The sequence below is a fragment of the Plectropomus leopardus genome, chromosome 20 (genome assembly GCF_008729295.1).
Source record: "Plectropomus leopardus isolate mb chromosome 20, YSFRI_Pleo_2.0, whole genome shotgun sequence".
In the NCBI taxonomy this organism is placed as follows: Eukaryota; Metazoa; Chordata; class Actinopteri; order Perciformes; family Serranidae; genus Plectropomus; species Plectropomus leopardus.
In genome coordinates this window covers 15,785,476-15,806,492 of record NC_056482.1, presented here as the reverse complement: position 1 = coordinate 15,806,492, position 21,017 = coordinate 15,785,476, and the positions used below count along the sequence as shown (strand labels likewise).

The window sequence follows — 21,017 nt, the reverse complement described above, 5'->3', positions numbered from 1 at the left end:
TGAAATTATTATTATTATTATTATTATTATTATTATTATTATTATTATTATTATTATTATTATTATTTATTATTATTATTATTATTATTATTATTGATTCTGAAACATCAGGTAAAATGTGACAAAAAGGTTTTACATCTTGGGCTCTTAAAATATATACAGCCAGTCACCAAACATACTTTTTTTTCTGTGTCTTAAAAAACATGAAAAAAGAACAGAATGAATGTTATAGCTTTGAGGCTGGATCTTATAAACAGCAAAGTGGCCCCAAAACATAATTCTCCTTTTGACAGGTTTTACCCCTTAAGCAGAATACACACTGACATTTCCTCTGAATTTACCTCCTTGTCTATGTCTTGTATAAGCTCATACAATAGTATTTAGGAATTACCACAAAGGCCAATTTTGGCCCTGAACTATTTTTTAACCTCCAGCAAGCAAACCAAAAATGTTTATTCTTACTTTATTTTTTGTTTAATCTCTCCACACCTATAATAAAGCGCATCTTCAGTGCCTAAAGTAAGTAGCCGTTGTCTTTATATTTTGCCTGACATTTTTCTGAGGAGATATATTTCAGCCACTTACAGAAACAGACTCACTAACTATTTATTATTCTATAGCTACAATATTCACAATCCGGAACAACACTAAAAAAAATATCTTCTCCACTAGGTGTCACTGTCTTGATATACTACAAGACTTGATGCCACTGCCTACATTCTTTATTGGCCTATAAACCGGAGTCACAATAACTGATGAGTCAAAATTTCATGGAAAAGAGCCACACCTCGGCTAAGTTGTCTAACATATGTGCAGTTGTCTTTGGCTCTGTGTCAGACAATCTATTTTTCCCATTCATTTTCCTCTAATTGTTCAGACAGAAATTCCAAAACATTTGAACATTTGCGTGTAATTGAATGGGTTTGGTTTATTTATGACTGACTCACAGACAGTGAGGTAGCCCAGGCAGCATTATCTCATTTTACCAGATAGTATCAACATGACAGCCCTGCAGCTCAGACACGTCCCCACGTTAAGATGATCGTTTTTGGATGAGCCAAGTTGTCTGACATTTGATGTTAACATGTACTAATTTGCATAAATTTCCACCAGAAACCTCAACATCGGCAAAACACAGACACAAAAACAACTACTTTAGCCATGTTTTGTTAATACATTTTATTACAGATCAGGCTAGGAATGACATGAATAAACCCCCCTGTAAAAAACTTCATAATGATTTAAATAAACCTGGAAAATCTGGTTTATCTATGTACTTCTAACGAGGACTGTCTCACATTGACTTGGTAGACTATATTAAATGATATCATGTTTTTTTCTATTAGTCAAAATGTTTTTGTTTGTTTTTTGTCTAATATTTGTGACTCCTTTTTCTCAGATACAACAAAAATCATTTCAGGGACTGTGCCATCTGTAAATATAATCCTGCCCATGATGTCTATTTTTATCATTCCTTCAAAAGAAAAAAAAAGCAGGCTTTGCTTTGATAATAACTCCTCTCCTACCCGGTGTCTTGGATACTTTTGAGTGGCAGCCCCTTCTCCCTCCTCATTGGTTGAAGCCTCCGTGACGTCAGGTCTCCGTCAGACAGAGTGGTGCTGAAGCTGCGCGTGGGGACATCTGTGTCTGTCCGGACCTCGATGTCGGACCGGCTTCATATTACCACACAGTGTAGTTATAAATTCCCGGTGTAACGTTTTTAGCATGATTATAATCGCGGATATCAGGTAACACAGCTGAAAATGTTTGCTTTCTAATGCACATTTGACGTTAGAGATGCGTCGAGCATTAGCATCTTTTTTTTTGAGGAATTGTTTGGTTGCATAATTTTGGACTTAAATCACCCGAAAGAAGAGGATGGACATCACCTCTGACTGACGACTGTTATCTAGTAGGTGATCATGTTAAAGGAGATCAGAAGATGGGCTGATGATGGCGTTAAATGCATGAGCGCTTGTCTATTTTTATGAGCTTTATCTACTTTGAAGTCAAATATTGAGCTGCGTTAATTCTCATCTTTTGTCTTGTTTTATTTCGGGTGTGTGTAAGAGAAAGGAAGATGCTTCTTCTGTTATGGGTGGTTCTTTTGGCATGTGTGCATCTCTTGTTGTCTGGCATGTCCTACTTCAGCCACTTTGAATATTGCATTTTCATCATGAAGCCAACACACACAGATGGGCGATTAAAGTAAAAAAAAACAACATGAAATCTCCACGTAGTCCCTTATGAGCCTCCAGGACAGTCACAATGCTCCTTGTCAAGTCTGTGAAACAGTATTAAAGGGATGCACACCATTCCTTCAATTATATGTAACATTTATATACAACCTTTTTTTAATCATGTATCTTATTGGGATCAAGAGAGACCTGAGTACAGCAGTTAGACAGAAAAACATAGCAAGAGGACATGTAGCACCAGAGACTATCACAAACATCACTTAACCCTTTGTAACCTTAACAAAAACACTTGATTTCTTTCCAAAGCACAGGCAATGGGCAATTTCACAAGAAAAAAGAATTAACAAGAAATTTGTAACAAAAAAAAAAAAAAAAAAAAAAACAACAACAAAACTAAAACTAAAACTAAAAATACAAGAAACTACCTAACAAAAGGCAACATTTTTTTTTTATAAATATCATGTTCTGTAAATTCTTCCCATTTTTAAAATAACATCTAAAAAATCTTCCCCAAGGTTATTATCACGTCATTTTCTTGTCACCTTCTACACATTTTTTGCCAAGTTGGTCATTGCCTCTCACCTATGTTTCCAAAAGAAATTAAACCAATTTTCTCAGGTTTCAGATGTATAAATGCTTGTAAAAGGCATCTGAACGCAGCACAAGAAAACTGATGTCAATCCAGGTGTTACAGGGTTCATTTATTTGAAGATGAAAGTAAATGTTGTGAAATGTTGTCTTTTGAAATTGGTGGTCGAGAGCACTGTCTTATGTGTTGGTCCAAAATCTTTCGTAGGTGTTCAGCTGGGTTGAGATCTGGTGACTATAAAGGCTGTAGCATTTCATTCATGTCACAGGTGTAGATGTCAGGGTGTACGCAGGGGACACGTGCTCCTCAATATTCATATACATAATAATATTCTTATATCATGTGCATTTGTCCCCCCAATAGGAACATGAAAGTAGCACAGGACCTTTATTTTTTACAAAATTCAAGACATTTACACCATACACTGATGCAGAAAAATTCACCAGAATGCAAGAAATAAGTGTTTGCCGCCCAAAATTTTATGTTGGGGAGCCCCAAACCTCCTGTTTGTGTGTCCCCTCTAAGGGGCTTATGCAGTTGATATGCTAAACATGAGCTATAATGATGTCTCATTATCAGACAGACATCACTGATAACAAGCAGCATCACGATCTGATTCTACTTCCAACAACCACAACAACCACAACATCAACATCAACAACAGCAGCAGCAGCGGACGTCAGTCTCTTCTTTTCCACAGAACCACACAGACACTGAGTTGACCTGACAGACATTTCCAGTGAAATCACTTAATCACAGCCATCTCAGTGTGCTCCAGCACCCAGAGGACAGAGCTGCAAGTCAGGGGACCTCCAGATACACAAGAGATGTATCCGCTTTGCAGTGAAATTGTTAGTCCTCTGCAGACAGCCAGTCAGTCACATTGTCCTACTTTCCTGTGATATTGAACTATTGAACTGTTATCAAGATTCAGTGCAATGCAGCCCGCTCGTGTACCATATTGTCCCTCATATTACATGACCAGAGACATTAAGTCTAATAATCAAAGGACAACATAATTATTTTTATTGATTTTGTCAAGGATGGTCAAAAGGACTTCCTCCAGAGAAATGTGTTTTGTATAATGTTTTTTGTGGACAAAGTAAAATTCAGACAGTCTCGTCCAAACATCTACAGATACACTGGGAGCAGTCAAGGACATCATCGCTATGAGACGTACCTGCGCTACCTCCTGAGCTTTGCTGATGAGTCATTCAATGAGGTGCTGAACAATAGTCTGTGGTTATATTTCAATGCCTTAATGGCTGGCCATATTTAAATATAAAATAATGCAATTCAGTGTTATAGTCAAGCCACCTAAACCAAGACCAAGTCATGACCAAGACCACTGTGCTAAAACAGAGACGAGACCAAGACCAGTCCAGTGTGAGTCCCACACTGCATATGCATATGTGTAATATGCAAATCATAAAGACTTCTCAAATTGGTCTAAAAGATCAGTTAAGGATAATTAACAATAAAGTCCAGAGTCATCTTTGTTTGAGACGGAGACAAAAATGCAGTCCAAGACGAAACAAAAAGTGGTCTTTAGGCCAGCACAGATCTCATTACCCAAAACCTGATTCACTGTAGTTAGGCAATATCTGGAAATAATAGACTATATTAGAAATAGCCTGACTACAATTATGTGCAATATATAGGTGTGCCAAAATAAAAACCTGTCTCTGGTGTTGTAGGATATAATTTTTCTAAAGTGCTCCTTGTCTTTATTGTTTGTTCTTGAAGAAAGCTTCACAGTCAGGCCGTATCCGCCTCATACTCCGATCAGACTGATATTTCTGTCTATGAGCACGCTCTGATCTGTTTACTATTTGTTGCCATGGTAAGGATGTTGTTTTTTTGTTGCGATGTGAAGATAAAGAGGATTACCCCTTCATGGTCATCTGCAACAGATGTTGTTTGTTTACACACATCATGCCCAGTCAGCAGCACAACAGTGTGACGTCTATGAGCGGACGGCTACTTGATGTGTGACATAACACCCTCGACAATGTCTTACGACTGTGGACGGTGCCTCTTAAATAGTGACTTTTCTGAACATGATTTTCAATCTAGTTTAAATTCACAACAGAGCGCAGACACTCTGTAACACTGCAGATATCAGTAAATGCTGTGTGGTTCTATCCTGGCAACATTAATTATTACTAATAACTTAAATAAATTATTTCATGATTGAATGTCATCCACACTCCAGTGCTTAAATATTTTATGTGCTTTGCAATTACTTTTATTTTTGCTTAGCAATTCTCCTCAGTGAGGGAGGAGGATCATTATCATGCTGCCTCCTGAGTATAGTTGTCTGTAAAATCAGGTGCTCAATCAGATGGTGGAGCACAGTAAATTAACTAAACTGATGTGAAAATGTATTTACTCTTAGCAGTGCCAGCAGAGCATCTCTGCAGTGCAGCTGCCCTAGTTACAGAGCAGCTGAGTAACTGTGAGAGACGGTGGTTGGCCCAAGCAGCGAGAGGAGGAGTTTATTAACGGCTGACTGAATTATGGAGGGTAGGCTGTGCTGAGGGCCAGAAGCAGACAACACGGCAGGACTTTGACTGGAGGACCAGTGGTGAAAAGTGAGGGAGCAGAGTCTGACAGCAGTACCCTGCAGGTGTGCTTCATGTTTTCTCTTTTTATATTCTGCTGGGATGCTTTAACGCCAGAGTTAAAGATGCAATTTTTTTCCACTAACCATTAAAATCTTTAATGAGGTCCCTGATGCTTTAAGCCTGTCACAGCTTTACAGCTGGGAGGGTCACTGAGTCCAGAAATCAGCAGATCCAGAGGGGGATAAACATAAACACTTCATATGCAGATACAAACAACAAGCATCCAAGTTATTCTGAATACATTTACATGAAGCAATAAAATGTGTCTCCATGGTCCAACTGAAAACATTTTCTCTCAAATTCAGAAGATTTACAATGCTGCCTCTGCTCCTAGGACATGGCCTAAACTCTGGTTTTCTCGCATGCCTCCACAGTGAATGAAGAATAGAATAAAGGCAACATTCTCAATGTATTAAAATCAAAGCTGTCCGTGTTTAAAAGGAAAACTATTGGAAAACATCAGTTCACAAAGTCTCACTCAACTCATGCAGCAAATTCCAAGTCTCATTTATCCACTTTTATCCAAAAACATGCATTTTCAGTAAAACTGTAATATTTCAAACACTTAATAAATGGCTCAGGTGTGCTACTCATCCATGCTTAAGACTATTCACACAAGAAGTGTTAAATATTACAGTTTAATGGAAATGCATTAGTTTGGGAAGCACTGAGCTTGGATTATACTGCACAAGTTGTTTTGCAGTTTTTCAGTGGATGTTTTGATGTAGTTTTTCTGTGGTAAACATGGACCGTCTTAATATAATTCACCAAGAATGTATACATTTTTGGACTCCTTCACCGTCATACCTTCCTTGTTCAACTTACTGAGTACATGAAGAGTTTTTCATTGCTTATTTTGTCAAATGAGCCTCAGAAAGTGTGCTGCAGATGCTGTAATATTTGTAACTTACGTAATGCATTTAATCCTCATAATTCTCATGCCCAATGCATTTGTATCACCATTGGCAGCTAAACTGTGTACACAGTAGCAGTGGTAGTAATTGACTGTTTGATGCATTTTGTATATCCACACATTTCATCTCCCATACAATGCAGATTTATTGTACTTATATGTGATTCTATTTTATCGTTTTTGGATTTCTTTTAGGAACATGGAGACAGTGTCCATGGCCCAGCCTGATCCAGCAGTATGATCGGAGCATCCAGTCTCTCAGGGGACACCCTGATTGCATGCCACTTCCCTGTGGTCCAGCTTCCCACTTGGCAACTTCCTGTCCAGGCCCTGTGCAGCTCAGCCAAGAGACCCGGCCGGCTGTGCTCAGTAGGCCTGACCCGAGCCGTGTCCCTCCCAGAGCAAGACTCTCTGAACCGAGAGCATGTCTTCACCTGTGGACGAAGACATTTTTCCAGCAGCTACGGTAGCCTCAATGAGGACCGAGCAGAGGAGGAGGGGGGCAGTGACAGCAGCGGGAGGTATGACTCTAACTCGTCACCAGAAGAGGCGAGTTCACACATGAGGAAGGAGAGCTCTGGAGCGAGAGACAGTCTGCGGTCACACAACTCATTCCTTCCTAATACAGAGCTAGATGAGGATGAAGAAGATGAGGATAGTGATGGAGATAATCTACACAGATATCATGAGGACTCGTCTTTTGTGTTGCACGGAAATTCCAACTGGGGTCTAAATAATGGTGCTAGAAACCATACAATGTCCCAAGTGTACATGGACAGTGATTGGGGGAATGAAGGGACCATGCTGAGTGCTGAGAGAGACCGAGAGTGGCTTTCTAACCAGCCTCATCCCTCAGACTCACTGCAGACTGAATGCCAGTGCTTTCATGTGAGCAGCTCTGGCATCACAGTGATGGCTTACAGCGAGCAGGATGCAGACAGACTGAAGGATAACGTGTCCTGCTGCATCCACAGCCAACACAAATGTTCCCCAGAGCTCTTCTCCAACACAGAGTATGTCAGCGACTCCTCCTGTAACAGCTCTGATGGCGTCTTGGTTAACTTCTGCACTATCTATAACAGGAGCAATAACCCCGCCACGCCTCATGACCTCAGCAGTCCCGCAGTTCATCCCTCTCAGTCATCTGAGGGATCTGTGTTCCTCAACCTCCAACCTGTTCCTCAGACTCCAGCCGAGGGTGTCCAACATGATGACATCTCAGTTAACTCTCCCCCTAAAGAGGAGGGTGACACAATGCCCTCTGCTTCCTGTTGGTCTCCTCAGGGCCTCGACTCAAACTGCAATCTTTACTCCCTGGAGCCGCTTCCCCCGGGTCTCTCCTCGCTGGAGGTGTCAGACCTGGCCGCCTGTCTCCAAAGCCAGGCCACACTGGCAATGGGGACAAACCAGAAGTACTACAAGCTTGTAACTTGTGATCTCTCCTCCCAGTCACCCAGCCCACCCTGGTCGAGCCTCACCAGCTGCCCCGAGGGTCAAAGCAGGAGTAGCCCCTTCCCTCCGTCTGCGCACCTCACTGCTGGTCATAAGAAGGAAGAGCAACACGAAGAGGAAAATAAAGTAACTGCCCTCTTTCAATGTTTCAGAAAGAAATCCAATTTGTGTATTATGTATATAATTCTGTATGTATAAGGGGGGGAAACTGCTGCTTTCAACATTTTGTACAAAATGCATATGTGTCTCGGTTGTGTAATCCTGAGCAGTTCTATTTTTCATCTTTATCAGATGAAAGAGGATCAACTGAAGGAAAAGAGGTTGCTCTCTGCACAGTGCAGCACCGGGTTTGACTGCTCTCAGTTTCAGACCTATGATTACCAAGTTGCCTCCACCTCCGCTGACAAAGCCCTCTGCAGGAAGAAACATGCAGACAGCATCCAAAACCTCTCCCACTCGCCCTGTTCGCTGTGCCCCAGCCAGTGTAGCCCACATAGCAGTAAATGCCAAGGCACAAGCGCTGTGTCCACACAGCCATCTGTGATTCTGCACCAGGAGCACTGTGATACTGATGCCACTGCGAACGGTAAAGCAATGGATAAGAGTTTCTTTGTTGCTTTTTTAAATATACAGCAACAGAAAAAGTAAAGTATTATGTGAATCTAATTTCTTCTATTTCCATCTCAGGTGCATGTTCATTGGAAAATGCAGTGGTGCGCTACAGTAAGGCCCAGAGACCAACCTCACTGCCCATCCAGCCCTTTGTTTTGGTCCCTGCTGGTAAACCCCAGACCCAGCACTTGGGCTGTCTTCTGGAGCAATACATGAATCAGAAGAGCAACAAGTCCAGTAGTTCCCAACCAGGCCTCAAGTTCAAGGGTAAAAGCAGCTTTTCTAATCTTCAGCCATCACCGATGGGCAGCCACTGCCCCATCTTCCTGGAGGCTCCTTCGAGCTCTGACACCTGCTCCACCTGCACGCCGAGTCCAGAGTGCTTCAGCCGCAGACGTGCATGGAGCCAGTCCAGCAGAAGCCAAGGACGCCTGAGTCCATGTGCATCAAAAAGCAGCCTGGGTCCAACCCACCTCAGCCCAAAGCCCAGACTGCTTCAGGAGCAAGACAAAACAAGCCCCTACTTATGCAAAACTCAGACTTTTTCAAATCTGATTTCAGCCCAAAATCAGTCTAACCTTGTGAAAATTCCCACCTACCAGGACCTTATTCGCCTCACCCCTGAGCAGAGCAAAACTGAACCCCAAAATCCAAATCAGACCCACACTCCCTACCATCCAGTGTTCTCTCATACACCACCCACTTTACTCCTAACCACTGACGCCCAACACCCAAACCTGCAGGTGTCCCTGTCTCCTCCCCCCGCTGTACGACCAGAAAAGAAGCTCCCTCAGCACCGGGCCGCACCTGCAGCTGACTCTGGGTTTTTTCACGGTAGTTTTACAGCTGCCCTCTCCTCAGTAGCTCCTCTCTCGTCTTTGAGTTCTCTGCTTTCATTGGCTGCTTCTGGGCTGCAAATCCAGGACTTGGCCGGGCTCAGTGGGAAGCCGAGTCAGAGTCAACACAGTGAATCTCTGATCCTGAGTGACAGGCCGCCCACGGAGTTCTGCCTCTCGCCCGATACGTCTTATGAGTCCATGTCTATCAGCCATCTTCAGAGGAGAGGTGAGGCCAATGAATGACTGATATCGGTGTGTGTAGATTAAAGACACTGAAATCTGAATGGAGTAAAACATGACCCAGTAACAGTAATGACTGGATTCCTCCTTGATTGGATTGTCTATCCAGTGATGAGCTGTTGAGAGCAGCAATAAAAACTCACTGTGCTGCAGCAGTGCCTTCAATACCCTGAAGGGGCTTCCTCTCAAACATGACCTATTTTTAACTCTCCCTGTACGGGATTGGCTGAGCCTTCTGCTCTGTAGCCTATGTGTGTGTGTGTGTGTGTGTGACTGTGAGCTCCAAGAGAGAACAAGAGGGAGAGTGATGCAGTACAAACAGAGCAAATGATTTACAACACAGCTAATCATTTTGTTGTACCATATGGGCCACTTGGTGCAAATTTGATTCAATAAATCTGAACCCTCTGCGATGGTTAATCAGCAGAGGAGACACTGTGGTGTACAGTCAGTGTGGTGCAGCACTGCAGGCAGCATCAACATGCATAAAGAATTTACCGTGACATTTGCAGAGGCTAGTCGGTGTGAGATGAAAAAAAGAAAAACAGGGGAAAGCAAGTCAATGAGGAATGCTGCTAAAATGGATTCTTTCATCTTCAGCTCACTTTCACATTTGCATTCTGGCAGAATAATTAACCCTAAAAGAAATCTCTCATATTCCTATGCAGTGACCCAGTTAGTGAGGTGAAAATCCTATCAAGTATGTTTTGTTCATTATTGAGTGTAAAACTATTAAAACATCTGTCGCTGAGTGCAGAATTATTGTTTCAACCTGTTTCCAATACAATTTACCATGTTTAAAGAATTTTCTAGACATGACAGGACAGACACAACAAGGGGGATGAGTGCACTAGATTAAAAATGATGTATGACATAATTTGGCAAATTTTGACACTTTTGAAGCCAGTTTGCAACATTGAGCCTGCCTACATACAAGGGGGATGCAAAATCAATGCATTAAAATGAACATTTTGTCTATCTGTTGACATAAACATATACATGATGACTGATATTGCATTGAAGAGAAGTTTTGTAGGGTGGGTATCACGAGCTTCGAACATGCATGTATTATCACAGAGTGTTACAAAGAAACTGACATGATATTTTCAAAAAGTATCAAAACTTAAAGGTTCATTTCATTTATGTGTATCACCTCAAAGGAACTGAGACTCTGAAAGGAATCGGTCCAACCATTTCCACTGCACCGAAAACAGGTTAATTAGAATCACACTATAACAAACTGAAATGATGTAAAATGGGTATTTACAATGCAACGTGTATTGTATGAATTAATTTATCATTGTTTTGTATGTGCTCAAACAATGTATGAAGCTCATCCAACCTCTTTCCTCGTCCAACGTCTCCAGGCTTGCTGAGATCTGTGAGCAGAGCGGTGGATTTGATCATGGCTCATTTTGGCAGCAGCAGAGACCCTGAAGAAAAGGTATGAATTTGGCAGAGCTGAGCAGCTTGAAAGATGCGTCACAATGGAAACGTGTCAAACTGAAATTACTCACATTCTAGGACAGGATCAAACAACTTGTGTCAGGAAATATACTGTAACGCATCTCTTTCCTTCTGCTACAGATGCGTCTGGGTAACAGCTCTCGCAGTCCCACGATTGGCGGTCTGGTGCTGGAGCATTTGTGTCCTGCCATCCAGAATATTTTAGAGGACGGTCTTCGCGATCACAAACTGGATTTTATTATCGGGCAGCGCCGCAACCACTCCTGGAGTGTAGTGGAGGTTTCTACTAGGATCGGTAAATGAAACTAAAGTGATTATGATTCAAAGGTGTCATAAATGTTCTGGTTTGATGTGCTGGTGGACCAGTATTGTTTGTGACTCTTTGATAAACTTTTTTGTCTCATTCTGCAACAGGTCCGTCCACCAGGGTCCTACACAGCCTGGTCATTAAAATAAGACAATGTCCTCAGCTCACCAGCCACTGCATGAGACTGAGGGCTTTCATCATGGGCCTGCTTAAGTAAGATTACCTTTGACCATATTGACAATGCTAAAAATACTGATGACATTACTGAACTGACTGTATTATTATTTGTCTTTTGCTTGTTGTTTTTTTTTTGTCTTTAAGCTTGAGAGCTTTGGAGTTCTGGCTCAGTCACCTTCAGAGTCAAAAAGGTGAGCACACAAACAGTTAACTGTACCAGCAGCATTGCAAAATGTCAAATGGCAACGTGAGTTGGTCCGGTGGTCGATCACTTTAGTCCACATTCAAATACCTCAACACCTATTGAACGGACTGTCATGAAATTTGGTACCAATACTCATATTCCCAAAGTAAATTAATTAAAATAAATTTAGTGATCTCCTCACTTTGAATTCAGCTTCTATATAAGGTAAAATTATAATAATAATAATAATTTGCCAAATACTAGTACTAAAGCTGAGATGACGAACATGGTAAACATAAAATGCTGAACACCAGCATGTTAGTTTGACTGAAAAAACAGTTGATCTGCTAGGAAGGTCGATGAGTTGTTGTTGAAATGTCTGAAAAAATTGCCTTTTTATTGTCCAGCATGATCTCATCTCTACTTGTAATATTTTGTTGCTTGGGAAAAAGCCCCAAGCGTTATTAAAATAATGTTGGGGGTAGTCTTTTGCTTTGCATCTTGATGCAGAGGGGGTCGACTGTAAGAAGGGGGTTCAGATTTAGGCAACAAAACTACTTGGTTGTGAAAAAGACCATGAATGTCGCCAAAAAAACACCTGGCTTTGAATGGCCCAAACGTAGCTGGACAGGCAGTGGTGTGTCGCAGTCGTGATGTCTAATAATAATGTGGCTGAGTTTACACGGAGCGTCTCACACACATGCTAAAGAGACAATGCTCAAGTGGCAAAGTTTAAAGCTCTGGGAGTGAGACCAGACTCTATTGCCCAACTGTTTTTTCCAAGGTCATTACTTTCACAAACTGCATTTTAAGATTGTCATTGTGAGTATGCTGATGTGGGGGGAACTGGAGAGGCTTCCTCTGCGATGATACCGCTATGCCACAGTGGGTTAGGACAGCGGTAACTGCTGTATGCACAGTGCAGACTGGTGGAGATCTGCTGGCCAGTAGGATACACACACAAGGACTCACATGCACTAATATGCACATGCCGCCGGACTGCCTATCAAAGACCAGAGAAACTCGAATTACACACAGAGCGTGACTTTATTCTCTGCTCAGAATGTCATTACTCCACTAATATCTTCATACATATAGTTGTTTGCTGCTATATTAATGCTCTGAATGTTGTATACGGCACCGTAAGTCAAAAATTATTGCATGTGTTTGAATCTTTATGTGTTTACACCTGATACTGTGTCCGCAGATGTGGTGACGACATACTACCATTCCTGGGGGTTCCTGTCCATGTCACTGGGTCAGTGTCAGCCCTTGTTTCAGGAGCTGCTACTTCTGCTGCAGCCACTCTCTGTGTTACCCTTTGACCTCAACTTGCTCCTGGAGCCCCGACTGTTACATAACAGACAGCTGTGTTCGGATGAGCAGGGTGTTTCTCCGCCTCCGCCGTGCTCAGCCCTTCTAGTGACCAGCTGGCCACTACTGCAAGCTGACAAAAAGGCAGACAACAGCCAAAGCAGTCAGCAAACTAAGATTTCACACCAAACAAGTCTGCATCACCAAGAGTCTCCAAGCTCTCAGAATTGCATGATGCAGGATTTCGGAGGGATGCAGACTAACAGGAGTCCATTGCTCGCTCCAATTCCAGAGTGGTGGCCGAAAGAGGCTGACCTAATGGATGGCGTGGTTGAAGGAGAGGACTGTAGCAAGACTTATGCAGATACTTGGTCTCAAATAAGTATGGACAGCAGGCAAGAGGAGAGGCGGGAGCAGAAAAACAGTGAGACCCCAGTTGCATCCAGCTGTGTCCAGGCTGAGAGTCCATGTCAGGGTGGGCTGCGCTGGGCCAAACTGTTTGGAGCAGCTGACATGTCCCCCAGGATGGAGACGGTTTCTCAGAGTCACATTGGAGCACAAACCAAAAGGTAAGAACCAGCAGCGAGCAATAAAAACAAGTATTGCATTTAGTCTTTGTTTGATTTGGGATCTAGCCTGACGGAAAACTTATACTTTAACTCCCTACTTCATAAACAAATACCTCTGCGTCTTTGCTTTCATAGGTCCAGGCGACCATCACAGTGGCTGCATTTCGACAGATCGCAGCTCGGACTCTTGGCTCAATCCATCAGAGCAATGAAGCTCGGAGGAGCGCAGACAAACAAGGACTGCTGAGAACTGAATCCTCTGTGGGTGGAAGACAGAGAGGAGCCTATTTACTGTAATAACACGAAGTTTTAACTGCATGATGATACATACACAGTGCTGAACTGATCAGAAAGCACATAAAATACAGGATTAACAGCTTTCGCAACGGCCCACATTCATCAAGCTTTATTTCGCACCAGCTATTCATATATCCATTACTAAAGCCTGATTTATGGTAGGGCACTCAACACTTTTAATGAGTGCCGCTGGACAGAAGTTAAAGAGCTGAGGGACACTTTCGAATGGCAAAAGCTTTTAATCGTCTCCATGGTTCACTATACTCCAGCCCACTCGTTTAGTTAAATTATATCATCCTGATTGGTATCCAACAGCTGTTTGTTTTGTATCTATATTTTTCAGACTTTGAAGAATCAAACAAGGAAGCTGCAGGGTAGATATACATGTGCAATGTGACTTACCAATCACATTGCATGACAAAATATGATGGTGTCAACATTCAACATTCAGGCGCTTAATATGAAATGAAAGTGTCAAGCAACACTTTTGTCTGTTAAAAATGAGCCATTCATGTTGAGCACCACCTGATCAAAGAAGATCCCAGGCCCTGCTTTTGCTCAGTATCACAAATTATTGGTTGTGCCAACATCTTGGTCCCTCTGGACATTCATCAGAACTATTTTACACAATTTTTACAACATTGATCTTAACAGATAGTAATCCACCCATTTTTCGTGAACTGGTGTGGGACAATTAATAACCTCTTGGTGTGTCTCTGTCGAGTGTCCTACCATGTATCAGGATTTAGTTTGTGTTTTCCTTCGAGGTTCTTAGTATCAGGTAGTTTCAAAATAAATCAGTTTGCATCATTTAAACTAAAGGAAGATCCTAATTTGTAAAAATTTTAATGTAAGGAAAAGACTGTCCAATCCATTATGCAAACAGGAAGTCACTGTAGCATTCAGCATTGAAAGCATTTAAAGGTCTAATCTATAATTTGATCTAACTGCCAATCATTTGCAAATGTTGGTAGGGCCTATTACCATATGCATACATGGTAAAACACGTGTTCAGACTTAGTGTTTAGTATATTGTTGAGTGTAATTTAATGTAGTCTGTTAGATGTGTGAAATGTCATTTTCCCAGTTTACATCACAGTCAAAGAGCATTCAGATATTTTGACTATATTTTATATAATCAGTCACTTTCCAACCTAAACAAGTTACATGCTGTGAAGCCAATGTCGATTTTCTCAGTTGGTCGAGTTCGCTAACAGGCTAGTTATAGGTACCAGGTATAAATATTGCAGTGAGTACCTAAGAACTAGTTTCTGCAGTGAAACCCGTTTTAATTTAGTGTTATAACTGGGTTAAGTTTGAACTTATGAACATTCGGTGCAACAGGCTCCGGTTTGACTGACTCCTTATCCTAAAATGTCCCTTGGTTGTTGTTTTATTGGTGTACTTTTGTAATCTGTGCTCATATTAGCTGTGAGAGAGTTTTATGAATGCGGTCAGAAGAGGCTGGATCATCCTGACTTCCTCAGGATATAGCTTGATGAATGAGGGCCAGTTACTTCGTTTGCAACTGCACTCCAAAATAACTTTCCTTTATATTTCCCGTCGGCCAAGATCAATTACACAATGTGAATACTGACCTGCTTTAGACTGTTGGACATTCTTGTGGTGCAAAACTATTCATTTCTCATATTTCACTGTCATTCTCTCCATAGCTGTACCTCCATATGTAAGTGGAAAAATAGAGAGCAATTCACTCTTTCTAGTGCCAAATGTGACACTACACACCAGCCTTGTGGATTGTGAGTGATGCTTTATTTCTGCTTTCTTGAGCGAATCCCTAGCATGGATTAACTGTAGGTGCATGAGTTAACAAACATGGTAGGTGCTTCAGTACTTTGTAGGTCTCTTATCTTCCTGTTAATGTTTTTTATAGCTGTAGAGTCAGGTTTTGGACATTTTCTGAAACAGAAATTTGAAATGTGTGGAACTGTTTGGTATATACAATAGTATGTCTTCCTGTGAGGTTTGTTCAGTTGCACAAATATAAGCCATCTTGTGGTGGTTTCAGGTATTTATATGTGTGTCAGGTATATTTTGATAGACTGGTGGATGGACAAGATGAAGAAAAGAACAGAAAATGTGACAATACAGAATTTTTAATGTATTGCTGTAATGTGAAGTCTTTTAAATTATTTCACCCTGAATCATTTTCTCAACCTCTGAATGCTTCCTCTGATGCCCAGTGACAATCAAAGTCTGTCAATAAAGACTTCTTCATGTATGCCAACAGTGAAAATGTTTTTTACATTATAATGTCATGACTTAATATTTCCTGTAATGATCATTTTAACAAAGTGTGTGATGGTTTTATGATTTTGCCTGAAGGATCCTCTTGATGCCGCTCTTCTCCAGTGCATTCTTGGAAAGTTGACCATAGGTATGTCCATACATGAACTGGTATCCTGTGGGTTGGTGTAGAGTTAGATATACTTGAATATGATGTTAAGTTATTCATTTTCTAATGTAATTTTTATAAAATAGCTGATCACAAGGCAAATGTGTTGTTAACACTTACCTGGGATGTGTCCTGTGAATGACGGCACCACACCCCTGTCTGATGGGTAGATAGTGGGCATGGGAATAATTGTGCTGTCTTTCCTCCCTGGGTTCCCTCGAAACGCGGGGTCAGTCCGCCGCTGCTTCCCAAACTGGATCAGTGCCTGGTTTGTAGTGATGGGGAAACCTTTGCCAATTAGGAAGCGAGATTTTGGCACATGCCCTGTAAAACCTGTAAAAGGCATCACTCAGTTAGCTGCTGGAGTATTGTAGGAATCCTTTGGCATAATATGCACACAAAAAAGTATAAAAGCTACTATCAGTATTGTATTTATACATGTTTTGGAGTCAACAGCAGGCAGCCATTTTCAAGGAAAAATGCTCTAAACACCCAGCATGCACTGCCTGCTCAGCAGTGTTGTGCATTCATTGAACATGCTAATGTGTTTGGTTAGTGGTGAACTGAACCTATCCTTCAGTCATTCATTGTCCGTAACCGCTGGTGCTCGTAAGGGTTGCGGGGGGGCTGGAATCTATGCCAGCTGTCATTGGGCGAGAGGCGGGGTATATCCTGGACAGGTCGCCAGACTACCTATCCATCTATCCATATTAAATAGAGTATTTCGCATGCATTTGGCATGAAACAACTGTTAAAGTTCTCTCTCTGCTGAAATAATAATAGCAATAATAACAATAACAACAACAAAAACAATAATAAACCTATTCATATAGGATCTTTCATACAAGAAATGCATCACAAAGTGTTTTACAATAAGAGCATCATATGCATCGAGTTCTTCACATGATTATAGACTGAATGGACATAAAACAGGCCAACAAGGCAAAAAAATATAAAAGGACATTTAAATACAAGTTAAAAACAAGATGAAACGGAGTACACGGAAGTGATTATAGTTCAGTATCAGCAAAACCATAAATCTGCAAATCATCAATTAAATCATGAAATCAAAACATTATAAATCCAGAAATCATAAATCCAGTAAAAATAAAGACATTTAATCCTGCATCAGGAAAGTCAGAGCTCGTGAAGAGATGCATCTTTAGCTTTCTTTTAAAAATTTGGCTTCCCTGATATCTATCGGTAGCTTTGGGGGGTAACTGACAAAGGCTACATCCCCAATTTTCTTTTGGCTGTTGCTGCGAACCTTGATGCAGTTGATGACTGTAGTCTCCTAAAGACAAACAGTTAACAATGGAGTTAGCAATGTAGCTTGGCCCTACACCACTGAGGGCTTTGTACCTGAGATAAAGTACTTGTTTGGGTTGTTATCATCCATGAAATATGGATTTCCGGCCGGGGTGAAGGTCTTCAGGGGCCTGTAGGAGAACACTTTGTTGGAGATTGCTGTCAAGGGGGGTCTTGGTTTCTGGGCCAAAATAATAAAAACAGAAAACCATTTAACCATGCGTGACTCAAAGATTATTCAGTGAGCTTAATCTTGATCTTAAAAGGAAGTTTATAAAGACAAAACAGAATCTAAATACCAATATCTAATAATACTGATGAACACAGCTTTATAAAACTTTCCCAGTAAAAATATCACTAATTGGTGTCATAATTAAACTGATTACACTGCCAATAATCCATTTTAATATATAAAAAGGTTAATTAAAGTGAATCTGAGAGACGTAATGGGTGAATCTGTGGTCAGTCCTTCTGGAAAGCTGACCACTTCTGCCTCTCAGTGTTTTTCAGGGAGGATTACATTACAGTGAACTGACACTGGAGTTCCACTATGGATAATTAAACAAGAGTGAACCTATTCAGAAGTGCCATGTCAACATGTATGAGTGTGTGTGGGCGACAGAGTGAGAGGGAGAGTGGTAGAGCCAGAGCATGTGTGTGTAGTGGAGGGAGAGAGTTACTTCAGACTGTTGGTTGGTGTAATTGACAACAGCTGGCAGGTCTGTTGATTGCCGCTGGATCTTCACACACCTGTCCTGGTAAAACTCAGTCATCGCTTTGCGACACGTTTCAGAGTAGCTGAAGGAAAAGTAGTTCTGACTTTTTGGAATGAAGCCTGAAACAGCAACAAGTGACGTTAAAGCATCGGTTCAGACATATTTCTATTGTTGCCTCAGCATGAGATTTAGAGTTTAAAAGACATTTATTGTCAAAAGTAGAACAATTACAAGATCAGTTGTTATGTTGGAAATTGCAAATTAAAATAGCATGAATAAAATATGAAATAAAGTGACATAAATTAGTAATTTAAATACATAGTTTGCATTTTATTTGCTCAGTTTTTGAAACATTTGTCACTAAGATTTCTCCCTCCACTCAAATACAAACAGGATTGTTTTTTCCTAAATTAAAAAGATAACATCAGTATTTTCTGTTAATGTTTTTAAAGGGACTATGTCTTTTGCTGTTGATTCACAAGGCAAATAAAACTAAAACAACTTAAATGGCAATATTTCCTCTTTTTTTTTTGCAATTCGAATTTTGCAATTTGAATTTGAAACTGACCCTTGAAATTGTTTTGCGTGAATGTGTGCATAGGCTACGTGTGTGAGATTTTCCTGCCAAATGCTTTCATTAAGATTGAAAAATCAATGTAAACTCTTCAAAAAAGACTTTCATGTCACCACTGCAAGCATTGCTACAAATACGGCTGCTGTTATCTCGATTTTCAACACTCACTCACTTAATAATTTAGCAGTTGGACACAGATTAGTTTCATGTTCTCATAATCTCATGTTATTGTGCCACAAAAATGTACATATTTAAAGACATTTACTGCCAAATTTCAATTAAAACACACCACTGATCACTATTTATTTCTCTTACACCATAACTAGGTCATTAACAGTTTAAATGTTACCAAATTTGTCCCTAGTATGAAATCATTTTCTACAAGGTGTTCAGTTACTTTACTGACCCCCGAGAGTGTGTGTGTGTGTGTGTGTGTGTGTGTGTGTGTGTGTGTGTGAGTGAAACCGGCCTGTGTATCCTGGTATCACTTTCTTCAAGTTACTGTCAGAGATACTTCTCAGTGTCAGAGCAGCGCCAAACTCTGTGGAGGGGACGTGACCCGTGTGGAGGACCAGACGATTGGAGTGTTTCACCTCAGGACTGGTCAGCAGCTCGGCTGTGAGCTGACCGTAAGACTTCCCCACATTGAACTTCAGCTGTGGACAATATCCTGCATACCTGAGCACAACAGGGAGTCTGTGGTAAACACAAAGTGCTGCATATAGTGTTCCTCAGAGGCAGCTTTTCAGTTAGAAACAATAAGATATCATTTGTAGTAACACTTTAACCCTTTGAAACTGGATCAATGACACTTTTCTTGTGCTCTGGTCAGATGCCTTTCGCAAGTATTTAAACTTGAACCCTGAACAAATTGTTTTGATTGGTTTCAGAAGCAAACTGAGAAATTAGTAGATTTTGAATTTTTTTTTAAAAAAAGCTAGGGATGTACCCATAGAACCATATTTAAAATGATCATATTATACATTTTAAATTATTTTAATACAGTTATTATAATTTTGGGCATTTTTTTCAGGTCATTTGCTTTTTTTTTGGCATTTTTGCTTTTTTGCTTGAGAATAGAAAAACCTCACTCTATACACAGCATATAACGCAGTGAAAATGAATTACAGCCTAACACTACTCTAACAAACTTTATGAAATAAAACGATAAAATATCTTTATTATAATTTCACATAGCATTGCATTTGAACTGTTCTCCTATGAATTATTATACAGCGCTAAGGAGCCCATACAGACACTACACTGCGCAGTCATGATTATATATTATTTTATCTACACTATCAAATGCATATGTCGTGTCAGTAAACGTGGACTTACCCCGGTATATAATGTGGATCCGGTGTCAGCAGAACTTCGCTGAAGTTAGGGGCGTATTTCTCCATGTTGGTCCAGTTTCCAGCTGAAGCAGCAGGTCGTCCTGCTGAGCGTGTTTGCTGGTTGCTACAGACAATCACACACAAACAAAGTGATGGAGCTCAGCGTTAGTAAACTGACGTGTGCACCAACACTTTTTTACAGGTACACAAAAATACTAAGTTTCTATAATACTTATAGAGTGGATCATTTTACAGGATAATAAATTATAGTGATTACTACATATCAGTGACCGCGTTACTGTAGGTCGTTCATCACTTTTTGGACTATGTTGATCCTTTCTGTGTCAAATACTGCAGTAACAGCTAAAACTTAAGGGTTTGATGTGTCCTGTAGCGTCCTTTATTTCCTCTCCGAAAGACGAGTGATTAAAAGAGCTGCTGTTCTCAGTTTGTACTGTTGTTTTCATGGACTAAACAACACCTCTAATGCTCCGATATTGCATCTTTCTGTTGTAATGATGGCGTTTAATAAAAGAGAGTGGCGGTATTATTGTTATTACGTGACTTTTTAATAAATGGAGAAATAGATACTCTTGAGAAATGCTCCACGACGCCCCCTAGCGACTCCCTGCGGTTTTCCAGTGACCAACTAACATAAAGATATTAAAAAACAAAGGATTTTAGAAATATTGTGGTCAAATAAAAAAAACTGACAAAAAATACATAATTTTTTGAAAAAAGAAAATGCATACATCTATAATTAGTTATATTACTGAGTCCAAGCCCCTGTGGAGACTGAATGACCACTCTTTCAAAGCCTTTTTATCATGCAAGGGGAACAAATCTGTGGGGAAATATTCACCTCTGTATTTATCTATATT

The 21,017-nt window shown here is 40.6% G+C and overlaps 2 protein-coding genes across 2 annotated transcripts; one reads left to right on the top strand and one right to left on the bottom strand.

Annotated features, from left to right (window-relative positions):
* The first annotated feature begins 1,675 nt into the window (after positions 1-1,675).
* Positions 1,676-14,033, top strand: LOC121960005 (iporin). The gene is made up of 10 exons (XM_042509590.1): positions 1,676-1,912; positions 6,523-7,905; positions 8,071-8,365; positions 8,467-9,456; positions 10,838-10,914; positions 11,058-11,232; positions 11,352-11,457; positions 11,566-11,612; positions 12,813-13,488; positions 13,624-14,033. Exons 2-10 carry the CDS (start codon positions 6,565-6,567, stop codon positions 13,733-13,735), a joined length of 3,819 nt encoding a protein of 1,272 aa, XP_042365524.1. The 5' UTR covers positions 1,676-1,912; positions 6,523-6,564; the 3' UTR covers positions 13,736-14,033.
* Positions 14,034-16,113: 2,080 nt separating this feature from the next.
* On the bottom strand, positions 16,114-20,202 carry fam166b (family with sequence similarity 166 member B). The gene is made up of 6 exons (XM_042508729.1): positions 20,138-20,202; positions 19,269-19,477; positions 18,190-18,344; positions 17,564-17,690; positions 16,322-16,534; positions 16,114-16,208 (listed from the first exon to the last, which is right to left on the bottom strand). The coding sequence occupies exons 1-6, from the start codon at positions 20,200-20,202 to the stop codon at positions 16,114-16,116; spliced, it is 864 nt and encodes a 287-aa protein (XP_042364663.1).
* Positions 20,203-21,017: the final 815 nt, after the last annotated feature.